This window comes from Nicotiana tomentosiformis, chromosome 8 (assembly GCF_000390325.3).
Source record: "Nicotiana tomentosiformis chromosome 8, ASM39032v3, whole genome shotgun sequence".
NCBI lineage: Eukaryota > Viridiplantae > Streptophyta > Magnoliopsida > Solanales > Solanaceae > Nicotiana > Nicotiana tomentosiformis.
The window spans coordinates 103875647-103893901 of record NC_090819.1 but is presented as its reverse complement, the minus strand read 5'-3'; the positions used below and the strand labels follow the sequence as shown (position 1 = coordinate 103893901).

The 18255-nt window shown below is 35.8% G+C and overlaps 2 protein-coding genes across 2 annotated transcripts; one reads left to right on the top strand and one right to left on the bottom strand.

Moving 5' to 3' along the window:
- Nucleotides 1-1020: 1020 nt before the first annotated feature.
- Nucleotides 1021-9292, top strand: LOC104114699 (cellulose synthase A catalytic subunit 1 [UDP-forming]). The gene is made up of 14 exons (XM_009625207.4): nt 1021-1343; nt 2783-2978; nt 3071-3252; nt 3456-3573; nt 3677-3866; nt 4239-4505; nt 4648-4993; nt 5427-5564; nt 5653-5778; nt 5986-6198; nt 6310-6574; nt 7199-7395; nt 7513-7863; nt 8351-9292. Exons 1-14 carry the CDS (start codon nt 1263-1265, stop codon nt 8936-8938), a joined length of 3258 nt encoding a protein of 1085 aa, XP_009623502.1. The 5' UTR covers nt 1021-1262; the 3' UTR covers nt 8939-9292.
- Nucleotides 9293-9844: 552 nt separating this feature from the next.
- On the bottom strand, nt 9845-13776 carry LOC104114700 (adenine nucleotide transporter BT1, chloroplastic/mitochondrial). Its single transcript, XM_009625208.4, has 3 exons — nt 12836-13776; nt 10656-10817; nt 9845-10561 (listed from the first exon to the last, which is right to left on the bottom strand). The coding sequence occupies exons 1-3, from the start codon at nt 13391-13393 to the stop codon at nt 10088-10090; spliced, it is 1194 nt and encodes a 397-aa protein (XP_009623503.1). The 5' UTR covers nt 13394-13776; the 3' UTR covers nt 9845-10087.
- Between the last annotated feature and the right edge of the window lie 4479 nt (nt 13777-18255).

Genomic DNA, 18255 nt, shown 5'->3' with positions numbered 1-18255 from the left:
ATCAGGCATCCTCTTCGCCCTAAAAATAACATTAAATAACCCAGTTAGCCACTTCAAACATGCTCTACCCACACACTTCCAAAATTCAACCGGAATTCCGTTTGACCCGGTCGCTCTACCCCTACTCATCTTACGCATAGCTCTCACGACCTCTTCAACCTCGATACGCCTGCAGTACCCAAAGTCACGGTGACTCTCGGAATGCTCCAGTTCACCTAGCACAATATTCCGATCCCCTTCTTCATTCAGAAGTTTATGAAAGTAAGTCTACTTCTCCTCTTAATCTGGGCATCTTCCATCAATACTCTACCATCGCCGTCCTTGATGCATCTCACTTGATCCAAATCCCGAGCCCTTCTCTCTCGCCTTGGCCAGCCGGAATAACTTCTTCTCCCCACCTTTTTCCCTCACTTGAAATTGAATTTCAGAATTTTTTGAAATTTTTAAAAACTCCACAAAAAAAAAAATCAAAATTTTAACTTCAAATCACTCACAAAAATTCAAAAACAGCTCCAAATTATATTCATGTCCAAACACAACTATAATTTTCAAATACCATTTTTACTTGAATTTTGTTTTTACTTTTTCCCGAAATTTCACAATTATTATGTCCAAACGCCCACTAAATATACTTATAACATACCAAAATTTTCTTTGAATCTTGTGATCTTAAATATAAAATATTATTCTTACATGAGAGTGTCATTAATGATAAAATAAAAATTTTAAAACTTTAAATTTATAAAATATAAAAAACAATATTCTTTTAAGAACATATTGGAAAGGGAAATAAAACAAATGAATTAAAACCGAATAAACAGTTCAAGTTAGAAGTCACTCTATATTCGAAATAGTAAAAATGTGAAAGAAAAACTCCACATTTTATTAACTTTCTGTTTAGACTTTAGAATCAGCCAGCTATCTAAAGCTGATTCCTGGTAACCGGTCAAGCCAGTTAAAAATCCTAATAATGAATATTAAAAAATAGTTAATTGAATAAAAACAAAATTTCCCGAGGAAATGATAAAAAGACAGCATACCACACAAGGAAGGAGAAGTAGAGGGGGTGCAGACAGTGATGGCCAGTTGATTTTGGCTAAAGAAGCTAAGAAAATGCGCTGCTAATTCACATTTCCATAACCCCTTTTTCAGTTCTGCTAATCTGTTCAATACCCCAAAGTGAATCAAGATTCATCAAGCTGTAGTGGGGGTGTAAATTGTGCTATAGTTGTAGTACCCCTCTGTTTCTTGAGGAAAGAATAATGGAGGCAAGTGCTGGTATGGTAGCTGGATCTCACAAGAGGAATGAATTGGTTCGGATTCGCCATGATTCTGATAGTGGGGTATGGTTCTTGAATATTACCCTTGTGATTTATCACTCCTAAAATAAAAATTCTCTTTTTTAATTCAATTTTTAATTCAATGTTGGTGCTTCGATCTGATTGGTGATAATCTGATAGTGAGATATCTGATAAAGTGTGGATCTTTTTATCAACCTGGACTTAAGTGTTCAAGTTTAGTAAGATTTTCTGATAAAGTTTGAATATTTTCATCATTAGGACTTTAAGTGTTCAAGTTTAGTGAGATTTATCATAAAGTTTGAATCTTTTCATTAATCTGGACTTATAAGTGCCCAATTTAGTTCGTTTTGAGCATTTCGGGTTGTAAATTTGCTTGAAGTTTGTGCTCTGCATCAGGTCTTGATTGAAGTGGAATGAGTTCTTTAGCCTTGTGTTTCAGTTTTTAATTCAATGTGGGTTCTTAGATCTGACTCTGTGTGATAGTGTGGTATTGAGACTTCTGATTAAGTTTTGATCTTGTCACTAATTTGGATTTCAAAGTGGTGGATTTAGTTATTTTAAGCACCTGGGTCTGTAAATTTGGTTGAAGTTTGTATTTTGCTTTAGGTCTTATGAAGACTTGGAAGTAGATTGAGTTATTAGTCCAAGACTGGGTTTTTTCTCATGGACTTGGAAATAGATCGATGTTAATATTGTTTTTAATTTCTTGATATGCTTCTACATATTGCTTTCTTTTGGATGTGATTTTTATGTTGACAGTATTGGCTCTACAATATACATGTTATTTTGACAGTTTTTTTCCCGTTCATATATGAACTTGATGTTTATTTGGTCTGGATTCTGTTCTTTAAAGATGTAATTCTTTGGTACAACAGATCTCAGCGGTTTGCCCATTGCTGTCAATTCTTGTGTCATTCTAACGTAGTAATTTGATGGTTGCTTTTGGAAAAAGATCTTCAATTTTTGAACTTCTGTTAGATCCACATATTCAATTCAAGACTATGATTATGAGTTATTTCTTATATTTTTCTTATGTGTTTGGCACTCGATTATCAAACAAAATAGGAGTATTGGTTATATGTTTGGTTTAGAGCTGCACATTTCATCCATTCACTTCTTTCTTGGATGGACTCAGGTGCAATTTCTCAGAATTACTTTTATTGACAAATATAAGGAGGCAAAATTTTCTGGGCAAAAAGCAAAAATGATTACTAAATAATGAATTATCACCTTTGAAAGGAGCAACTAATGTTTGTACTTTTAAAAAAAAATAAAAATTAATGTTTTGTTTACTTGAAAAGGAATTTCTTGCTGAAACGGGTGAATTCACTTTAATTTCCTATACCCTCCTTCCAAATGAGTAATGGCCCCCCTCTGCTTCTAACTGTCATGCACTTTTCTAGATTGAAGCTTGAGTAAGTTTGTGCGTATCTGTTGGTTCATCTAAATTCCTGTTAATTAAAGTGAACAATACGGTGCAGCCGAAGCCCTTGAAGCCTCTCGATAGTCAAATATGCCAAATTTGTGGTGATACCGTTGGGTTGACTGCTAGTGGTGATCTATTCGTTGCCTGTAATGAGTGTGCCTTTCCTGTTTGCCGGGCTTGTTATGAGTATGAGCGCAAAGATGGAAATCAATCATGTCCTCAATGCAAGACCAGATACAAGAGGCACATGGGTGAGTTTTGACATCTTTTTTCCTTAAGTTTCATTTTTGTTTCAAAACTGAGCTTTTGAGACTAAATCATTGCTTGTTGGTCCATGTATTAGGGAGTCCACGAGTGGATGGAGATGATGATGAGGAAGATGTTGATGACATTGACAATGAGTTCAATTATGCTCAAGGAAACAGCAAAGCCAGACAGCAATGGCAGGGTGAAGATGCTGGTCTTTCTTCATCCTCTAGACATGAATCTCAGCAACCAATCCCTCTTCTCACTAACGGGCAGCAAGTGAGTAATAGATGTGCTTGCGTTGTCATTCTTGTTACTTTGTCTGTATTTTTGTTTCATTAGTCTGTTGTAAAAGAACCTCATATGAAGTCCTCGTGTTGCATCCCTATATGGGATTGAAGCGCAGTTGATTGGATTTTTTTCTTATCGGTAAATAGTAACTTTTACTTTTTCTGCTAACAAATTCTTTCTGCTTATCTTAGGTTTCTGGTGAGATTCCTAGGTCCATGACTGATACGCAATCTGTAAGAAGTATGTCAGGACCCTTGGGCCCTGGAGATAAGCATGCATCCCTGTCTTATGTTGATCCAAGGCAGCCCGGTACAGGCCTATTTGAATATATTCTTTTGATAACTGTAATCGTGTATTTAAATACTTTTGTTCTTCCTTTTTAACTTCTGATTATTTCATATTCTTTTTGCAGTTCCTGTAAGAATTGTGGACCCCTCAAAGGACTTGAATTCTTATGGGCTTGGAAGTGTTGACTGGAAGGAGAGGGTAGAGGGCTGGAAACTAAAACAGGAGAAAAATATGGTGCAAACGTCAAGCAGATACACAGAAGGGAAAGGGGGAGATATTGAAGGGACAGGATCAAATGGAGAAGAACTGCAAATGTGAGCATCTTATTGTATAAATGGAATTTTTTTAGGGAACAATACGATATATGATAGTTGACCGAGTCAAACTTTCACTCGTTTTGTAGGAAAGATTTATACTATGAGCTATTTTGAGTCTGTTAAGATTTCTGTTTACTTCAGCACTGATATACATCTCACCCTCACTGCTAAAATCTTGCATTACTTAGTTTGGGATGTGAAAAGTTAGAAAAAAATTTCGTTTCTATTGTACTGTAACTGTTCTTTGTTTAATAGTCAATCTTTATTGGTTATCTAATACAGTTTTCCTATTGTTTCATCTTTGTTCAGAATGCTGCATGAAAATAAGATGCTCAAATCTATTATACTTACTGGTTTTCTCATTGACAGGGCTGATGATGCTCGCCAGCCTCTGAGCCGCGTGGTGCCTATCCCTTCATCCCACCTTACCCCATATCGGGTTGTAATCATTTTGCGGTTGATCATCTTGGGCTTTTTCTTGCAATACCGGCTAACTCATCCAGTGAATGATGCGTATCCTCTGTGGCTAGTGTCAGTTATATGTGAGGTTTGGTTTGCCTTGTCCTGGCTTCTCGATCAGTTTCCAAAATGGTCACCGATCAATCGTGAGACATTCCTTGACAGGCTGGCCGTGAGGTTAGTTGCTAAGATACTCTTAGGCCAGAAACTTTTTGATTAGTGAAGGTTTCGAATCCTTTGCATCCTTTTAGGATAAATACTAGATTTCATATCCATGTAGTGTAGTTTAAGGTCTTGAAATTCTTTCTTGATTTTTCAGATATGATAGAGAAGGGGAGCCTTCGCAGCTTGCACCTGTTGATGTTTTCGTCAGTACAGTGGATCCCATGAAAGAACCTCCACTCATTACTGCTAACACGGTGTTGTCCATTCTTGCTGTGGATTATGCTGTCGACAAGGTCTCCTGCTATGTTTCAGATGATGGTTCAGCAATGCTAACATTTGAAGCCCTTTCTGAGACCGCTGAATTTGCTAGGAAATGGGTTCCCTTCTGCAAGAAGTTCAATATTGAGCCTCGGGCACCTGAATTTTATTTTGCTCAAAAGATAGATTATTTGAAGGACAAGGTTCAGCCTTCTTTTGTGAAAGAGCGCAGGGCAATGAAGGTATACATAAAATTTTAAATGTTTTCAATTTAGCAATGGGGACTGTGTGCATCTCATTTACTTTATGGTATTGGTATTAGGCATCACATTTTAGAAATAGGCTTTTGATGGTAGTTTAGTTTTATTTCAGCAAATGCTCCATTAGGTAAATTCAATCATTTTTTATAGGATTTTGGATGGCTGAGTTAATGCATTCATCTTTTTTCGGGACAAGTAGTTGTGGAGATTACTTTAACCTGAACGTTTGTTGGTTAGCTGCATAGTAATTCACAATAAATCATTCGCAAAGTTGTGCGAGTTTGGAACCTCAGGCCCCTCCATGATTAGTATTTATGTTGATACCACTGCCGAAATTCTTTTTTCTCTGAAATAATGCTTGAACCTTTACACCAATGAAAACAATAATAATAATCTGACAATTTTGACGGTGCAGAGGGAATATGAAGAATTTAAAATACGGATCAATATCCTTGTTGCGAAAGCACAAAAGATGCCCGAAGAAGGTTGGACAATGCAAGATGGAACACCTTGGCCTGGAAATAACCCTAGGGATCATCCAGGAATGATCCAGGTCCTCTTTATGTCTCTAATTTATGTCAGAGTTCATGTACTATTCACCTTGTCCTATTTTTAATTATTTGCTTCGGATTGGATGATAGGTCTTTTTGGGGCACAGCGGGGGTCTTGATACTGATGGAAATGAACTTCCTCGTCTGGTTTATGTTTCTCGTGAGAAGCGACCAGGTTTTCAGCACCACAAGAAAGCTGGAGCTATGAATGCTTTGGTAGGCCACTGATAATCACAACAAGCGATATTCCATTTTTATTGAGCATGCTGTCAAGTTGAACAGTTGTTTCTTATACACCCCATGGTTGCTGTGACGCAGAATGTCGCTTAACATACTGATCATGTTGTTCTTCTTATGCCATCTGATATTTTTGCTTGTCTGATGTTTCATTTTATTTAAGCTATATCTTTCATTTTTCTGCAGATTCGTGTTTCTGCTGTTCTTACCAATGGAGCATATATTTTGAATGTCGACTGTGATCACTACTTCAACAACAGCAAAGCACTTAAAGAAGCTATGTGTTTCTACATGGATCCTGTTCTTGGAAAGAAGACATGTTATGTTCAGTTCCCTCAACGATTTGATGGCATTGACTTGCATGATCGATATGCTAACCGCAACATTGTGTTCTTTGATGTAAGTGTCACATACACATTCTCCAGATTGCTTATCAACCACCTCTGGTATGTGAGTCATGTTTAAATTGGTCCCAATGCGTGCTCATTTCATCATGTTCGTGTTTCGCAGATCAACTTGAAAGGGTTGGATGGTCTTCAGGGTCCTATGTACGTCGGAACTGGGTGTTGTTTTAACAGGCAGGCCCTCTATGGGTATGATCCTGTCTTAACTGAGGCTGATTTGGAGCCAAACATCATTGTAAAGAGCTGTTGTGGGTCAAGGAAGAAGGGAAGGAGCGGAAACAAGAAATACATTGATAAGAAGAGGGCGGCAAAAAGAACTGAATCCACCATCCCTATTTTCAACATGGAAGACATTGAAGAAGGTGTGGAAGGTATGTCCTTAGTATCGATGTCTCTAAAATATCTTCGTCCTTCTTCTGGTAAATTGCGTATTCTAATTTCTACAGTGTCATTTTAAAACATCTTACTTCTGGAGAAGTATTTAAACTTTTGACCGTTGTTGACATATTCTAAGGTTCTTTCTATCAGATATCTGGCGGGATGGGAAGTAAACTGAGATAACCTTTTTATGATATTTCTCCGTTGATCCTTCATTCAGCAGTATGACTTGAAAAAATCAGTTTAACTTGTGTGATTATCTTAACTAACCACACTCAAGGGTGTGGTGTAGTGGTCTATAAAGTGGGTTGACAACCATGAGGCCTTAGGTTCAAATCCCAGTGGAGGCAAAAACACTAGGTGATGCCTTCCCATTTGTCCAAACCTTGATGAACAAAGTTAACAGTATGGTTGTGAGAGGTACCATGTACCCGTGGAATCAGTTCGGGTGCACGCGCATGGTTGTCACACACACAAAAAAAAAAAAAAAAATTAGAAACCAATTTTTACAATTCAATAAACTTCTCAACCTGTGTCACCTGTCTCATAGCTGAGGTCGCTAGATGTATATGTACCTTCATCATGATGTTTGTTGACTGTTTTCTTTGAATTTGCAGGATATGATGATGAGAAGTCGCTGCTTATGTCACAGAAGAGCTTGGAGAAGCGGTTTGGTCAATCACCAGTGTTTATTGCTGCCACCTTTATGGAACAAGGAGGCATTCCTCCATCCACTAATCCTGCAACTCTTCTTAAAGAAGCAATCCATGTTATTAGCTGTGGCTACGAGGACAAGACTGAATGGGGCAAAGAGGTACAGAACTACTGAGTATCATTCTGTTATCTCTTATATGTGCGTTTGGCTTGACTTTATCGATTTTATTGTGGCACAAAAGCCCTTCTTATTAAGCTTTGTTTTTTTCCCTATCAGATTGGGTGGATCTATGGATCTGTCACTGAAGATATTTTGACTGGGTTTAAGATGCATGCACGAGGATGGTATTCCTTATATTGCATGCCTCCTCGGCCAGCATTTAAAGGGTCTGCCCCTATCAATCTTTCTGATCGTTTAAACCAGGTGCTTCGGTGGGCCTTGGGTTCTGTTGAAATCCTGTTGAGTAGGCATTGTCCGATATGGTATGGCTACAGCGGCAGATTGATGCTTCTGGAGAGAATAGCATATATTAACACCATTGTCTATCCTATCACATCTTTACCTTTGCTTGCCTACTGTACCCTTCCTGCCATCTGTCTTCTGACGGGAAAATTTATCATTCCTGAGGTAAGTCAAAAGTTCCTTTCAGATTGCTTTATGCCGTTAAGTTTAGCCCGTTTCAGAAATAGTACTTGCCCAATTAGAAAAGGCTGAGTATACTAACTTCGCACTCCAATAGCTATTGAATTGATTCCCTGGTTTGGTGGGGAGGAACCAGTGTAAAGAATCAAAAAGTTGAAAATAGGGAAATGAAAGTAAATAATACAAATTTTTTCCTCTTCCTTGAATTCTCCTCTTAGCTTGCAAATATTTTCCAATGTTGCAAATATTCTGTGTCTTCTTGCTGAGAACTATTTTGCTCTTCTGATTTTAATGTAATGGTTAGGTTTACTTTGACTGGGATTGTGTGTTCATCCCTCTAGATGTATTTATACTATTCCTTTGTGATCAAGCTTGCCCGTAGTTATGGTCTAGATCCCCTTGGCTGCATGTATATTTCCAAATATATCTGAAGTATTGTGTATGTTTATAAATGATTCTCAATTACCTGCAGATAAGCAACTATGCCGGCATATGGTTCATTCTTCTCTTCCTTTCCATTTTCGCCACCGGTATATTGGAGCTTAGGTGGAGTGGTGTGAGTATTGAGGACTGGTGGAGAAATGAACAGTTCTGGGTCATTGGTGGTACATCGGCTCACTTGTTTGCAGTCTTCCAAGGTCTCCTGAAAGTGCTTGCTGGGATTGATACAAACTTTACAGTCACGTCAAAGGCATCCGACGAGGATGGAGATTTTGCGGAGCTTTATGTGTTCAAATGGACGTCTCTGCTCATTCCTCCAACAACAATCCTTATTGTGAACCTTGTAGGAATCGTGGCTGGTGTTTCATATGCCATAAACAGTGGATATCAATCATGGGGTCCTCTATTTGGAAAGTTATTCTTTGCCATTTGGGTCATTGTCCACTTGTACCCTTTCCTCAAAGGTTTGTTGGGACGACAGAATCGTACTCCTACCATTGTCATTGTCTGGGCGGTTCTCCTTGCTTCCATATTCTCATTGCTTTGGGTGCGCATCGATCCCTTCACATCAGATGCTGCAAAGACTGCTGCAAGAGGTCAATGTGGCGTCAACTGCTAGTAAACTTCTTATGGTCATCATTTTGTTTCAAAGTAAGATGTTAGCCAATGCTTCCCTTATTGTATATAAGAAAACTAAGACGCTGAAACATGCGCAAGGCCTATAGTCATGTTGTACCACTGTTAGTCAGAAGTCTGATGCACGAAAGACATCAAACTCTATTGGATTTTTGTCTGCCTTATGTTTTTTGTATACTGTTTGGCATGTATCAGATGTTCATGCAAGTCCTGTAACTTAGATGTGAAGAATTTTAAATTTGATTTTGTTGCCATTGTGCAGTATCGTGCTATATTGTAGACCTTCAAAGAGATGATATCATAATTTATAATCCAAATTTATCTGCCTGTTTCTGAATTGTTTTTGGAACTCTTAATCTGTTTTGATGCTATTGAATTGACACATTCTCATGACAAATGCATTCACTAGTCTTATTTGTTCATCATGTCAGTCACTTTTTTAGTATTGCGATAAGTCATACTAATTAACGTTTTGGCTGTTTTCTCATCTCAATCTGGTCTCTTTCGCCTCATAGAAATTTTCGATTATCAAGTACAATGTTGTATTAGTGGTGGGACTTAATCTTGACATCAATGAAAGCTAAAGACTTTCCAATTTGGTTGGCAAATAAGTTGGACCCTCATTTACCTTGTGTAAATTTGAGAACACGTTTGATCCAATAGTTGTCACTTTTGGTCAAACCTTTGAGCTGCAAAGACTTAATAATCCTCATTATCCATGTGTAATTGATAAAATTTATCGAGGCTAGTATACTTATGAAGGGAATGACAAGTATACGACGAGCATAATAATAACATCTGGAAAGCAGCAGAGGAAAATTCACATCCTCACCTAATATATTGTATACTGGCTGAAACAGCTTATCAGTCAAATGGTAATGGCGATGACTTGTCATCAAACTGCATTTCATTACTTTGACTCAATAATTGAAAAAGAGATACCAAAACCAGTATCCACTGTTCTTGAGATTTTATCAAATTCTCACCTGACAAACCAGGCTCAATCCAAAACAAAATTCCTGCATCCCGAAAAAAGGAGCAAGATAAATTAACTCAATTGTATAAAGAAGATGTCCCCTACCTTTTCCCTATTCTTGAATTGCTCTATGACCCTATCGCGTAAGGAGCTTCTTTACTCTTCATTCTCTGCCTCTATCAATATCCTCTTGCATGCTTCATAACACATGAAAGATATTCCTGCTGCAGGAACTAACTTCATGCAGCTCGGACCAAGGCCTTTATACAACCCCTGAATCCCCTCCTTTTCAAGTATACTGGCAAGAGCATGAATTACATTCTTGTAAACTACTCTTCCACTAACAGCGCCCACCTGCATATGCTTACGAGCCACCTCTAAGGGAAACGTTGCACTGCTAGATATAGCACCTGCTGCTGATCCAATCAGAAGTGTCTCTATGTTTCCGATCTTTTCTTCTTTGAAAATCTTTCTGTAAGCTTTCCGCAATGTATCATACGCAAAGTAGTTTGTGGCGGCATAGGGAATGACTCCAATAAGACTAGGAGTGAGACCTCTATAGAGCTCACCAGGCCCACCCTCTTTCAATATTTTTACGAATGCATCAAGTAAACCATCGTAAACTTCTCTCTGCAGATAACGAAGGTCAATAAATCAAGTACTATTTTCATATAAAGTTCCAGAGGAATATCTTCAAGCTATCATCAGCAACTTTCATTTTTACCTGAATCGTCAATCGAGTCTTGACTAGCTCGAGAGGATATGTCAGTAAAGTAGAGCTGACTCCGGCACAGGCTCCTGCAACTAATGAAGCAGGAATTGGAATTTTGGGTTGCTCTCCGGGTTTAGGTGACAAGTTCTTGTTAACAGTATCATACGCAAAAAGCTGCAGTAGGAAAGAAATACAATAAGATATCAGCCAACGATAAGAAACATTGCATGAAAACCATTGTTCGTGCTGAAAGGTATGACTCAAAGGTTAGGTATTGACATGAAAAGCCGTCAATGTTCACGCATAGTAGAATTACTATGTTGCTCAAGCTTTATCCATCATAAAGTACAGATATGTTAGGCAAAAGCTCACTAGAAACCATTCAAGCTTCTTGGAGCTGATCCTCCACCGCCCTAAATCAAACCAATGAAAGTTGCAACCATTCAACTTGTCAACTTCAGTAATTAAGTAATGCTAACTTCTCCAAGAAACCAGCGACATATGGATTTTTTTATGATCAAAATTCCATCTTTACCATTTAACTAGGGTGAGAAGAAGACGAAGTAAGACGAGGGGGTAAGGGGGCGTCAAACCAGTTAGACAAGAAAGCAGAGACGGAAATACTTGCAGGTGTTACCTAAATCTATCCAACAGTCACCTATACACTGAAATCGCTACGGTGGGTAAAGAGATGAGAAGCTGTAATTACCTTCATGTGAAGATTGGAAGTAATGAGAAACTGTTAAAGGACAAGTTAAACAAAAATAATTCTCACATCTCTCTCATTTCCATTTCCTCCTAAGGAAGGAAATATAGTTGCCCTGAAGTAAAATCAAGTATTCTGATGCATACAGATCATACACCAATAAGAAAATTCCACAGGAGAAAAGTAGAACACTACATCAGAGGAGCAGTAAGAATATTAAACTATTTTTTTGACTTGTTACTGGTCGCTAGACAAAGACTTACTGGCATAGCAAATCAGTTAGAATAGAAAAACAATTGAACACATAACATATGCTTTAACTTTCAGCAATTCACTACCAAAGAAAAGTGTCACCTAATCCTATAGTGTTCCCTAGACTCATGATCTACTGCCCAAAGGGTCAGTAGCACCAAAAATATAAGAAAAAAAAAAGACTACCCGCTCTATTTATCCCAAACCACTCCTTCAAATGAAAAAGGCTTTCCATTTAACAAGCACATTTACTCCAACAACAACAACTGAACTACTAACATTACTATGCCTCAATCCCAAGCTAGTTGGGGTCGGCTATATGAAATCCTCATTAACCATGTTGCACAATTTAGAACCAGTAATCCAATATAGCAGGTTAACTCTAATATACAAGAAAAAAAAGAGGCTAAACAAGTAATTTCAAAGGCACAAATTGAGGGTTCCTGAAGTCATAATGCATATAATTCTCTGAAAGAAGCATTGCTAGTAGTTTCTTAGAAGAAGTAATTACTTACATGCAAAGCTAATCAATCAATCAGGTCGAGAAAACAATGAGACAGATAATGCTTGCTTAGCTTCCAGAGAGTTCGTTACCAAAGAAAAATGTCAGAAATCCTATCTTGTTCCTTATGTTCCTGATCCACTGACCAAGGGACCAATAGTAACAAAAGATTAAAAGAAAAAAGAAAAAAGAAAGTAGCATCCCGTGATTAATCCTATAATGCTAATCTCTCAAAACGAGAAGGATGTGGTCACGAAGCAAGTTATCTCCAATATACATAGAGAAAGGAGGAGGCCAAATAAGTCATCACATAGCCAAATGCAGCCACAGCCATAAATAAAAGCAATAGCAAAGACAAAATATTAACATCAAGAAATATTGGTGAGGCGTAAAAGGGGAACTTCTCTCCCTCAACCTAACATTAATAGAGAAACAAGGATCATATATCTACTTCAATTTCTTTCAATTAAAACGAACAGTCATTGTCTGAATGATGACAACTCATGTCACAGCAGTATTGAGGTTGAAATCAAAGCAAATTTTCGAACTTACTGAGGATTCAAAGGATTGATCATAAGCTACGTAGCAAATCCATTAAATAACAAATACCAAACTTCATATGAGATCATTTATATCAATGACAAACATTAGTAGCATAAAAAATAACCTCAAACTCAAGTTTACGAATGAGTATCAAATAAATAAAAAAAAGAGGGGAAGACTTAACATTACCTCTACAGCTTTACTAGGCGCAACTCGAATCACATTAACCAAGTTACCCCTAAACAACCCAGTCCATCCTTCAGTATTCATAATATTATTGAACACCTCAGTAGAAGAGTGTCCACTACTTCCAACCATCAAATGTGTTCTTATTGTCTCCAATGGAGCTACAGCTGTCCTAGATATCGCCCCGGCAATTGCGCCACTAATTAACCTCCTTAATGAAGGATTTGACACTTTAAACTTAATCTTAAGCCCACCTTTCTTCTTCTTCTTCTTCACAACCCCCTCTTCCTCATCTCCATTGCCTAAAATCTCAGGGAATGACAAATACTTCATATACAAATCAAAATAAGGTAACTTAAATCCACCATTTTCGTCCCGGGAATTGGAATTATTAGGTGATGAAACACCAAAACCCATACTTCCCATTTGACCAACTGATGCAAACAACCCACCAACAGGAACAAAGTTTGAATCTTGGAGACTCCATTGAAACCCCAACTGAGAATTACACAAATTCCCATCTCTTTTAGACTCCAATACTTGCATTTCCCTTCTACCCATCACTCTAAATCTCCCCACAAAAAAAAGAATCGCTTTTTTTCCTTTTTAATGAAAAAAATTCAGAATAAATCCTGAGATTTCATGTCAGCAGACAAATTTGGGAGTGTCAAATAAGGGAAAAAATCGATTTTTATCCATTCTTGACAAGTGGGGGTTGTGAGATTAATGACTAAAGATTCGATTTTCTAGAAGGGAATAATTAGAACAAGAAAGGGGTTTTTTAAAAATTAATGCTTTGGAGAAGAAGAGGATTTGATAATATCTTTAGAGAATCTTGTAGGCGATATATGCAAAGAAGTGGGGTTTTTTTATGGAGGACGAAAAATGAGTATCACAGGTGTGACTCTGTTCTTCCCCCTTCCAACCCCAGAAAACGAAAGGAGGAAAAGATTTGTGAAATCTCTTATATATATATATCACCCATTTTTCCTTTTGTTCCTTCTTTTAGGGTTTTTATTGCTCGTATTCTTTGTTGTTTCTAACTCTGTGTTGATATGGCTTTGGGCTATTATTAATTTAGTTTTAGGATTTTTATTATTTTTAAAATTTAAACTCGAGATTTTTAACTAAATTATATTTATTGAGCGCGTACAATAACAATAATAAATTCAGTATAATTTTACAAGTGGGGTATGATGACGATAATGCATACACAAACTTTATTCCTACGGAGATGGAGAGACTATTTTCGATAAACTCTCGTATGTAAGATTTTTATAGGTGTTGCATTCACTAATAGTGTGGTATATATCTTGTGTAATAAGAATTTTATCTTTCTTTGAAGAAATTCACTAGAAAATATAATTTGTTTATAGAATTTACAAAAAAGCCGTACAAAAGTATTGGTAAAAGAAAACTTAAGAGAATGTTTATGATTATGATTATTTTTTGAAAATTCTGATTAATATGTTTCTCTCTTATTTCTTTTTCTTCGCAAACACTTACACTCACGTTTACCTTTTCTTTTGTTGTAAGCAACTTTTTAAACTTATATTCTGGTTAGTGAGAGTTTAGGTTTATGAATACTCTATACGTTTGGGAGATTTCGATAAGAAATCATCAATAACTAGCTTCCAATTTAAGCTTTGTTCATTTAAAATTATTTGTCACTTTCACTTTTGATAGTGAAATTAGACTTGAGTATGATAGTGAAATTAGACTTGAGTATATTCTAAAAATAATAATTTTCAAATACAAAAAGAAGAATGTTTAAATTATAAAAATATTTAAGATTTTAGTTAAATTTGATGTAATTGACTATTGAAGAGTGATAGATAGCTTGACCTATAAAAGAACTGAAGTACTGAACATTCATTTATTTCCTTTTTAATTTGTTAAATTATATACACCTTTTTAAATGAAAATTTTCAAATATATCACGGTTCGAATAAAGTTACACGTTTATTATTATTTTCGATATGGTTACTTTACCTGCTCTGTAAATATATTTTTTTTAAAATCAATATATAACCTGTGATTGCTCCATTTCCGTTTTCCTAAAATTTAAAACTTCCCTTACCTTATTCAGTATTTTTCAATTTATATAAACAAGAAGATGGGGGACTTACTTTATGCTTAAAAAAAAGCTTATTTTACCACCAAAGGATGTGGTGCAGTGGATGAGACTGATCTTTCCTTAACCAGAGGTCTCGGGTTCGAGCCCTGGATATGGAAAAATTCTTGGTAGGAGCACTTCCCCCGAATGGTATCCTACACGATACGAATCCGGATATAGTCGGGTACCGGACATCGGGTGAAAAAGAAGAAGCAGCTTATTTTCACCAAAAAACTTTAGTGCTATCTTCACTTAGCGTCATCTACACATTCTCTTAACCAGTCAAATACTCTTTTTATTCCAAATTGAATTGTCATTGTTTACTAGATTATGCCGAATGAAGTATTTACTTTCTAAAAAACTTCTACACGTTTAGTATCCACAAACAAATGAGCTTTTTCTTCTCAAGTCAAGACATTTAATTCGAAATAAAGAAGGAACAAAATAATTTTCAATTACTTGTGTTGATATGCCCTTAAATTTAGTTTAAAAATCAAGAGGTATATTACCACGGAGGAGCTATAAACAAAGTGATATCACACTTTAAAGGGGTTATTTGGTATGATGGATTTTCAAAAATAATACAGAGAAAAAAATTTAGTACCGTCTTATCCTTTGTTTGGTTACTAATCATGGTATTCAAGATAAAAAATAGTATCGAGATAACTTATACCTGTCAGATGGTAGAATAGTAATTCTAGGATAAAATAGTAAAATTGACAATCTCCGGATTAATACAAACATATCAAACAATCAATAAAAAATAAAATCAGGTTAACAAAACCAGACATACGTAATCACAGTATAATTAATCACAACATAACTAAGTGCAGTATAACTTGTCTTTAAACCAAACGACTCATTCATGTACATTTGAAAAGAAAGAGAACCCAAGAAATATTTAAGAAAGAGGAAAAGAAAAAAGGAAAAAAAAAGATCAAGAAAACACTGGGCCTTTGATGTATATATTCTAATATTTCTTACAACAGCGTCTGCAATTCAGAGTCCTTGTTCAGAATCTAAGGGCAGATGCTCCAAATAATAGTTTGACTAGTACTGTACTAATGCTTGTGATAAAGGTGATTCTTTCATTAGTTTATTAATAAAAAAAAAATATTTTGTTCATTGTCCTACTAAGCGCAGCCTCTATTAATTTAATTACGTGATTAGTGCCATGACATCTGTAAAGCAGCCATGCTGAAATGATTAGTCTTTATTTTAACTTGTTGTGACTGACCAACCTAGAAAATTTTATAATAGGTGAACCACAATTATATGATAAGTTGTTTAGTTGTGTGAGAATTCTTATAATTGACAAGTGCACATATTCTCGTGCTCACAATCTCGATTAATATTATAGCACTAAGGGGTAGTTTGGTTTTAATACGGCTTAAGCCGGGATAAGTTATGTTGAAATTAATTATGCTGATATTAGATATACTGATATTATTTTTTATCCACTGTTTGATATGTTGTATTAAAAATGACAATTGCATAATTTCTAAGAAAAATGTATAAGTTATTCCGGCACTAATTATCCCACCCTCTATAAGGTATAAGTTATCCCGGTACTAATTTTAATCCGGGGATAACTTATAGTACCTGGTTTGCTAACAAAACAAAGTATTAAGGTAATATTAAATTTTTATACCAACACTATATCTTCTTATAACTCATACCAAACGACCCCTTACTTATCTCTTACCTACCACCCCCTCAATTCACTTTTATTTATCCATTTTATTTTTTTCTTCATTCAACTTATCGAGTTCTTAACGTTTAGTATTCTTGATGTGTGTATGTGTTCTCTTTGTGTGGTTTCAACTATATCTTATTTTTTCAAATAATTTGTAAATTAATCTCTTTAATTTTTTGCAAAATATTGATGAATATCTAATTTTTACAAGTGAAATTTCTACTCTTATGAGTTTAAAATAACAATGTGCTTATTATAAGTTAAAATTCAGTACAATATACTGAGATTTTTTGCACAACTTTTCTGTCTTCTCCTTCATCTTTTCTTCTGATCCAGTCTCGTCCTTTGACACTTAATCCACCTTAAAGGTCTCCCCTCCAAAATCACCTCTCCCCGGCGAACTTATAACATTTCGAGGAGTTCACATATAGAGAGTTTTGAACTCCAATACATTGTGTTAGACTTTCACTTGTAAAAGTTTGACGTGAAGGGTTTCTTTGTATTTTAACTAAGAGTACTTTTGTTTAAATTTTATTTTCCCATTAAAAAGTAGTTATTTTTCAATTACTTTACTCCCTAGATATTTTTCAATCAAAGAACTGAAAAATGATAAATTCGTATTATTTTTACAAATTGTTTATATTGTTAGTGTATAAGTTAGATTCTTTTCTTATTAGTGGTCCGTGCAGCTATTATTTAAGGTGACAAACTAAGCCTAAGGCCCAGTCCAACCTCACACAGAGCAAGAGTGAACGCCTAATCTAGTCCAGTTGGGAAACTCTGGGCCAAAATCAGCCATTCTTTTGGGTCAATATAATACGGGCTAGTCAGTTTTCGGACTGGTAATTGAAAAATAGCTAGCGTTTACAAAGTCATTGAAACATAGCCACTATTTTGTTGCAATACGGAAAGTTCCAGCATAATATACTGGAGATTGAAGCACATTTGTATAAACTTCGAGCATATTATGTTGGAACTCCAGCACACAGAAAGTTCCAGCATAATATACTGGAGATTTGAGCATCTGCGTATGAACTTCCAGCATATTATGTTGGAACTCCAGCACACGGAAAGTTCCAGCATAATATACTGGAGATTGGAGCACCCGTGTATGGACTTCCAGCATATTATGTTGGAACTCCAGCACATTATGAAATTCAAGCATGTTACATTGGAAGTTCACATGTAAAAAATTCGAACTCCAGCATATTATGCTAGAATATTTTCCGGATTTTGAATAGTGTTTTTGTTCAGATTTATCTTTTACATAAAAAATGGCTAAAATTCGATTACTTTGAAAACCGTGGCTATTATTCAATTATCACTTGTAAATCTGGTATTTTTGAATTTCTCCCTTCTTTTGGGTCCAAAAATAGTTTAGAAATGAAACATTTTAAAATTGATTACGTTTAGTTTGAGCTGCTATTCGTTATTTACTCAATTTCAATAGTAAATTAGAATATCCTAAATGAAATTACTATATAACCTTTGGCTCAAAATTTTGAAAAATAATTTTGCAAATATTTTTGAGTCATTGGAGTTCACGAATCAGTCTTTTGAACGGTACTTCATGTGGGTAAGAATTTCTAGGTCTTTTTTAAGTAACTTATA

Excerpts from the sequence above, each read along its gene's own strand:
- LOC104114699 (XM_009625207.4), top strand. The coding sequence starts at position 1,263 with ATGGAGGCAAGTGCTGGTATGGTAGCTGGATCTCACAAGAGGAATGAA. Across the intron at positions 3,253-3,455 it reads TTCTCACTAACGGGCAGCAA|GTTTCTGGTGAGATTCCTAG; the intron begins GTGAGTAATAGA and ends TGCTTATCTTAG. Across the intron at positions 6,575-7,198 it reads CATTGAAGAAGGTGTGGAAG|GATATGATGATGAGAAGTCG; the intron begins GTATGTCCTTAG and ends TTGAATTTGCAG.
- LOC104114700 (XM_009625208.4), bottom strand. The coding sequence starts at position 13,393 with ATGGGTAGAAGGGAAATGCAAGTATTGGAGTCTAAAAGAGATGGGAAT. Across the intron at positions 10,818-12,835 it reads CGCCTAGTAAAGCTGTAGAG|CTTTTTGCGTATGATACTGT; the intron begins GTAATGTTAAGT and ends TTCCTACTGCAG. Across the intron at positions 10,562-10,655 it reads AGACTCGATTGACGATTCAG|AGAGAAGTTTACGATGGTTT; the intron begins GTAAAAATGAAA and ends CGTTATCTGCAG.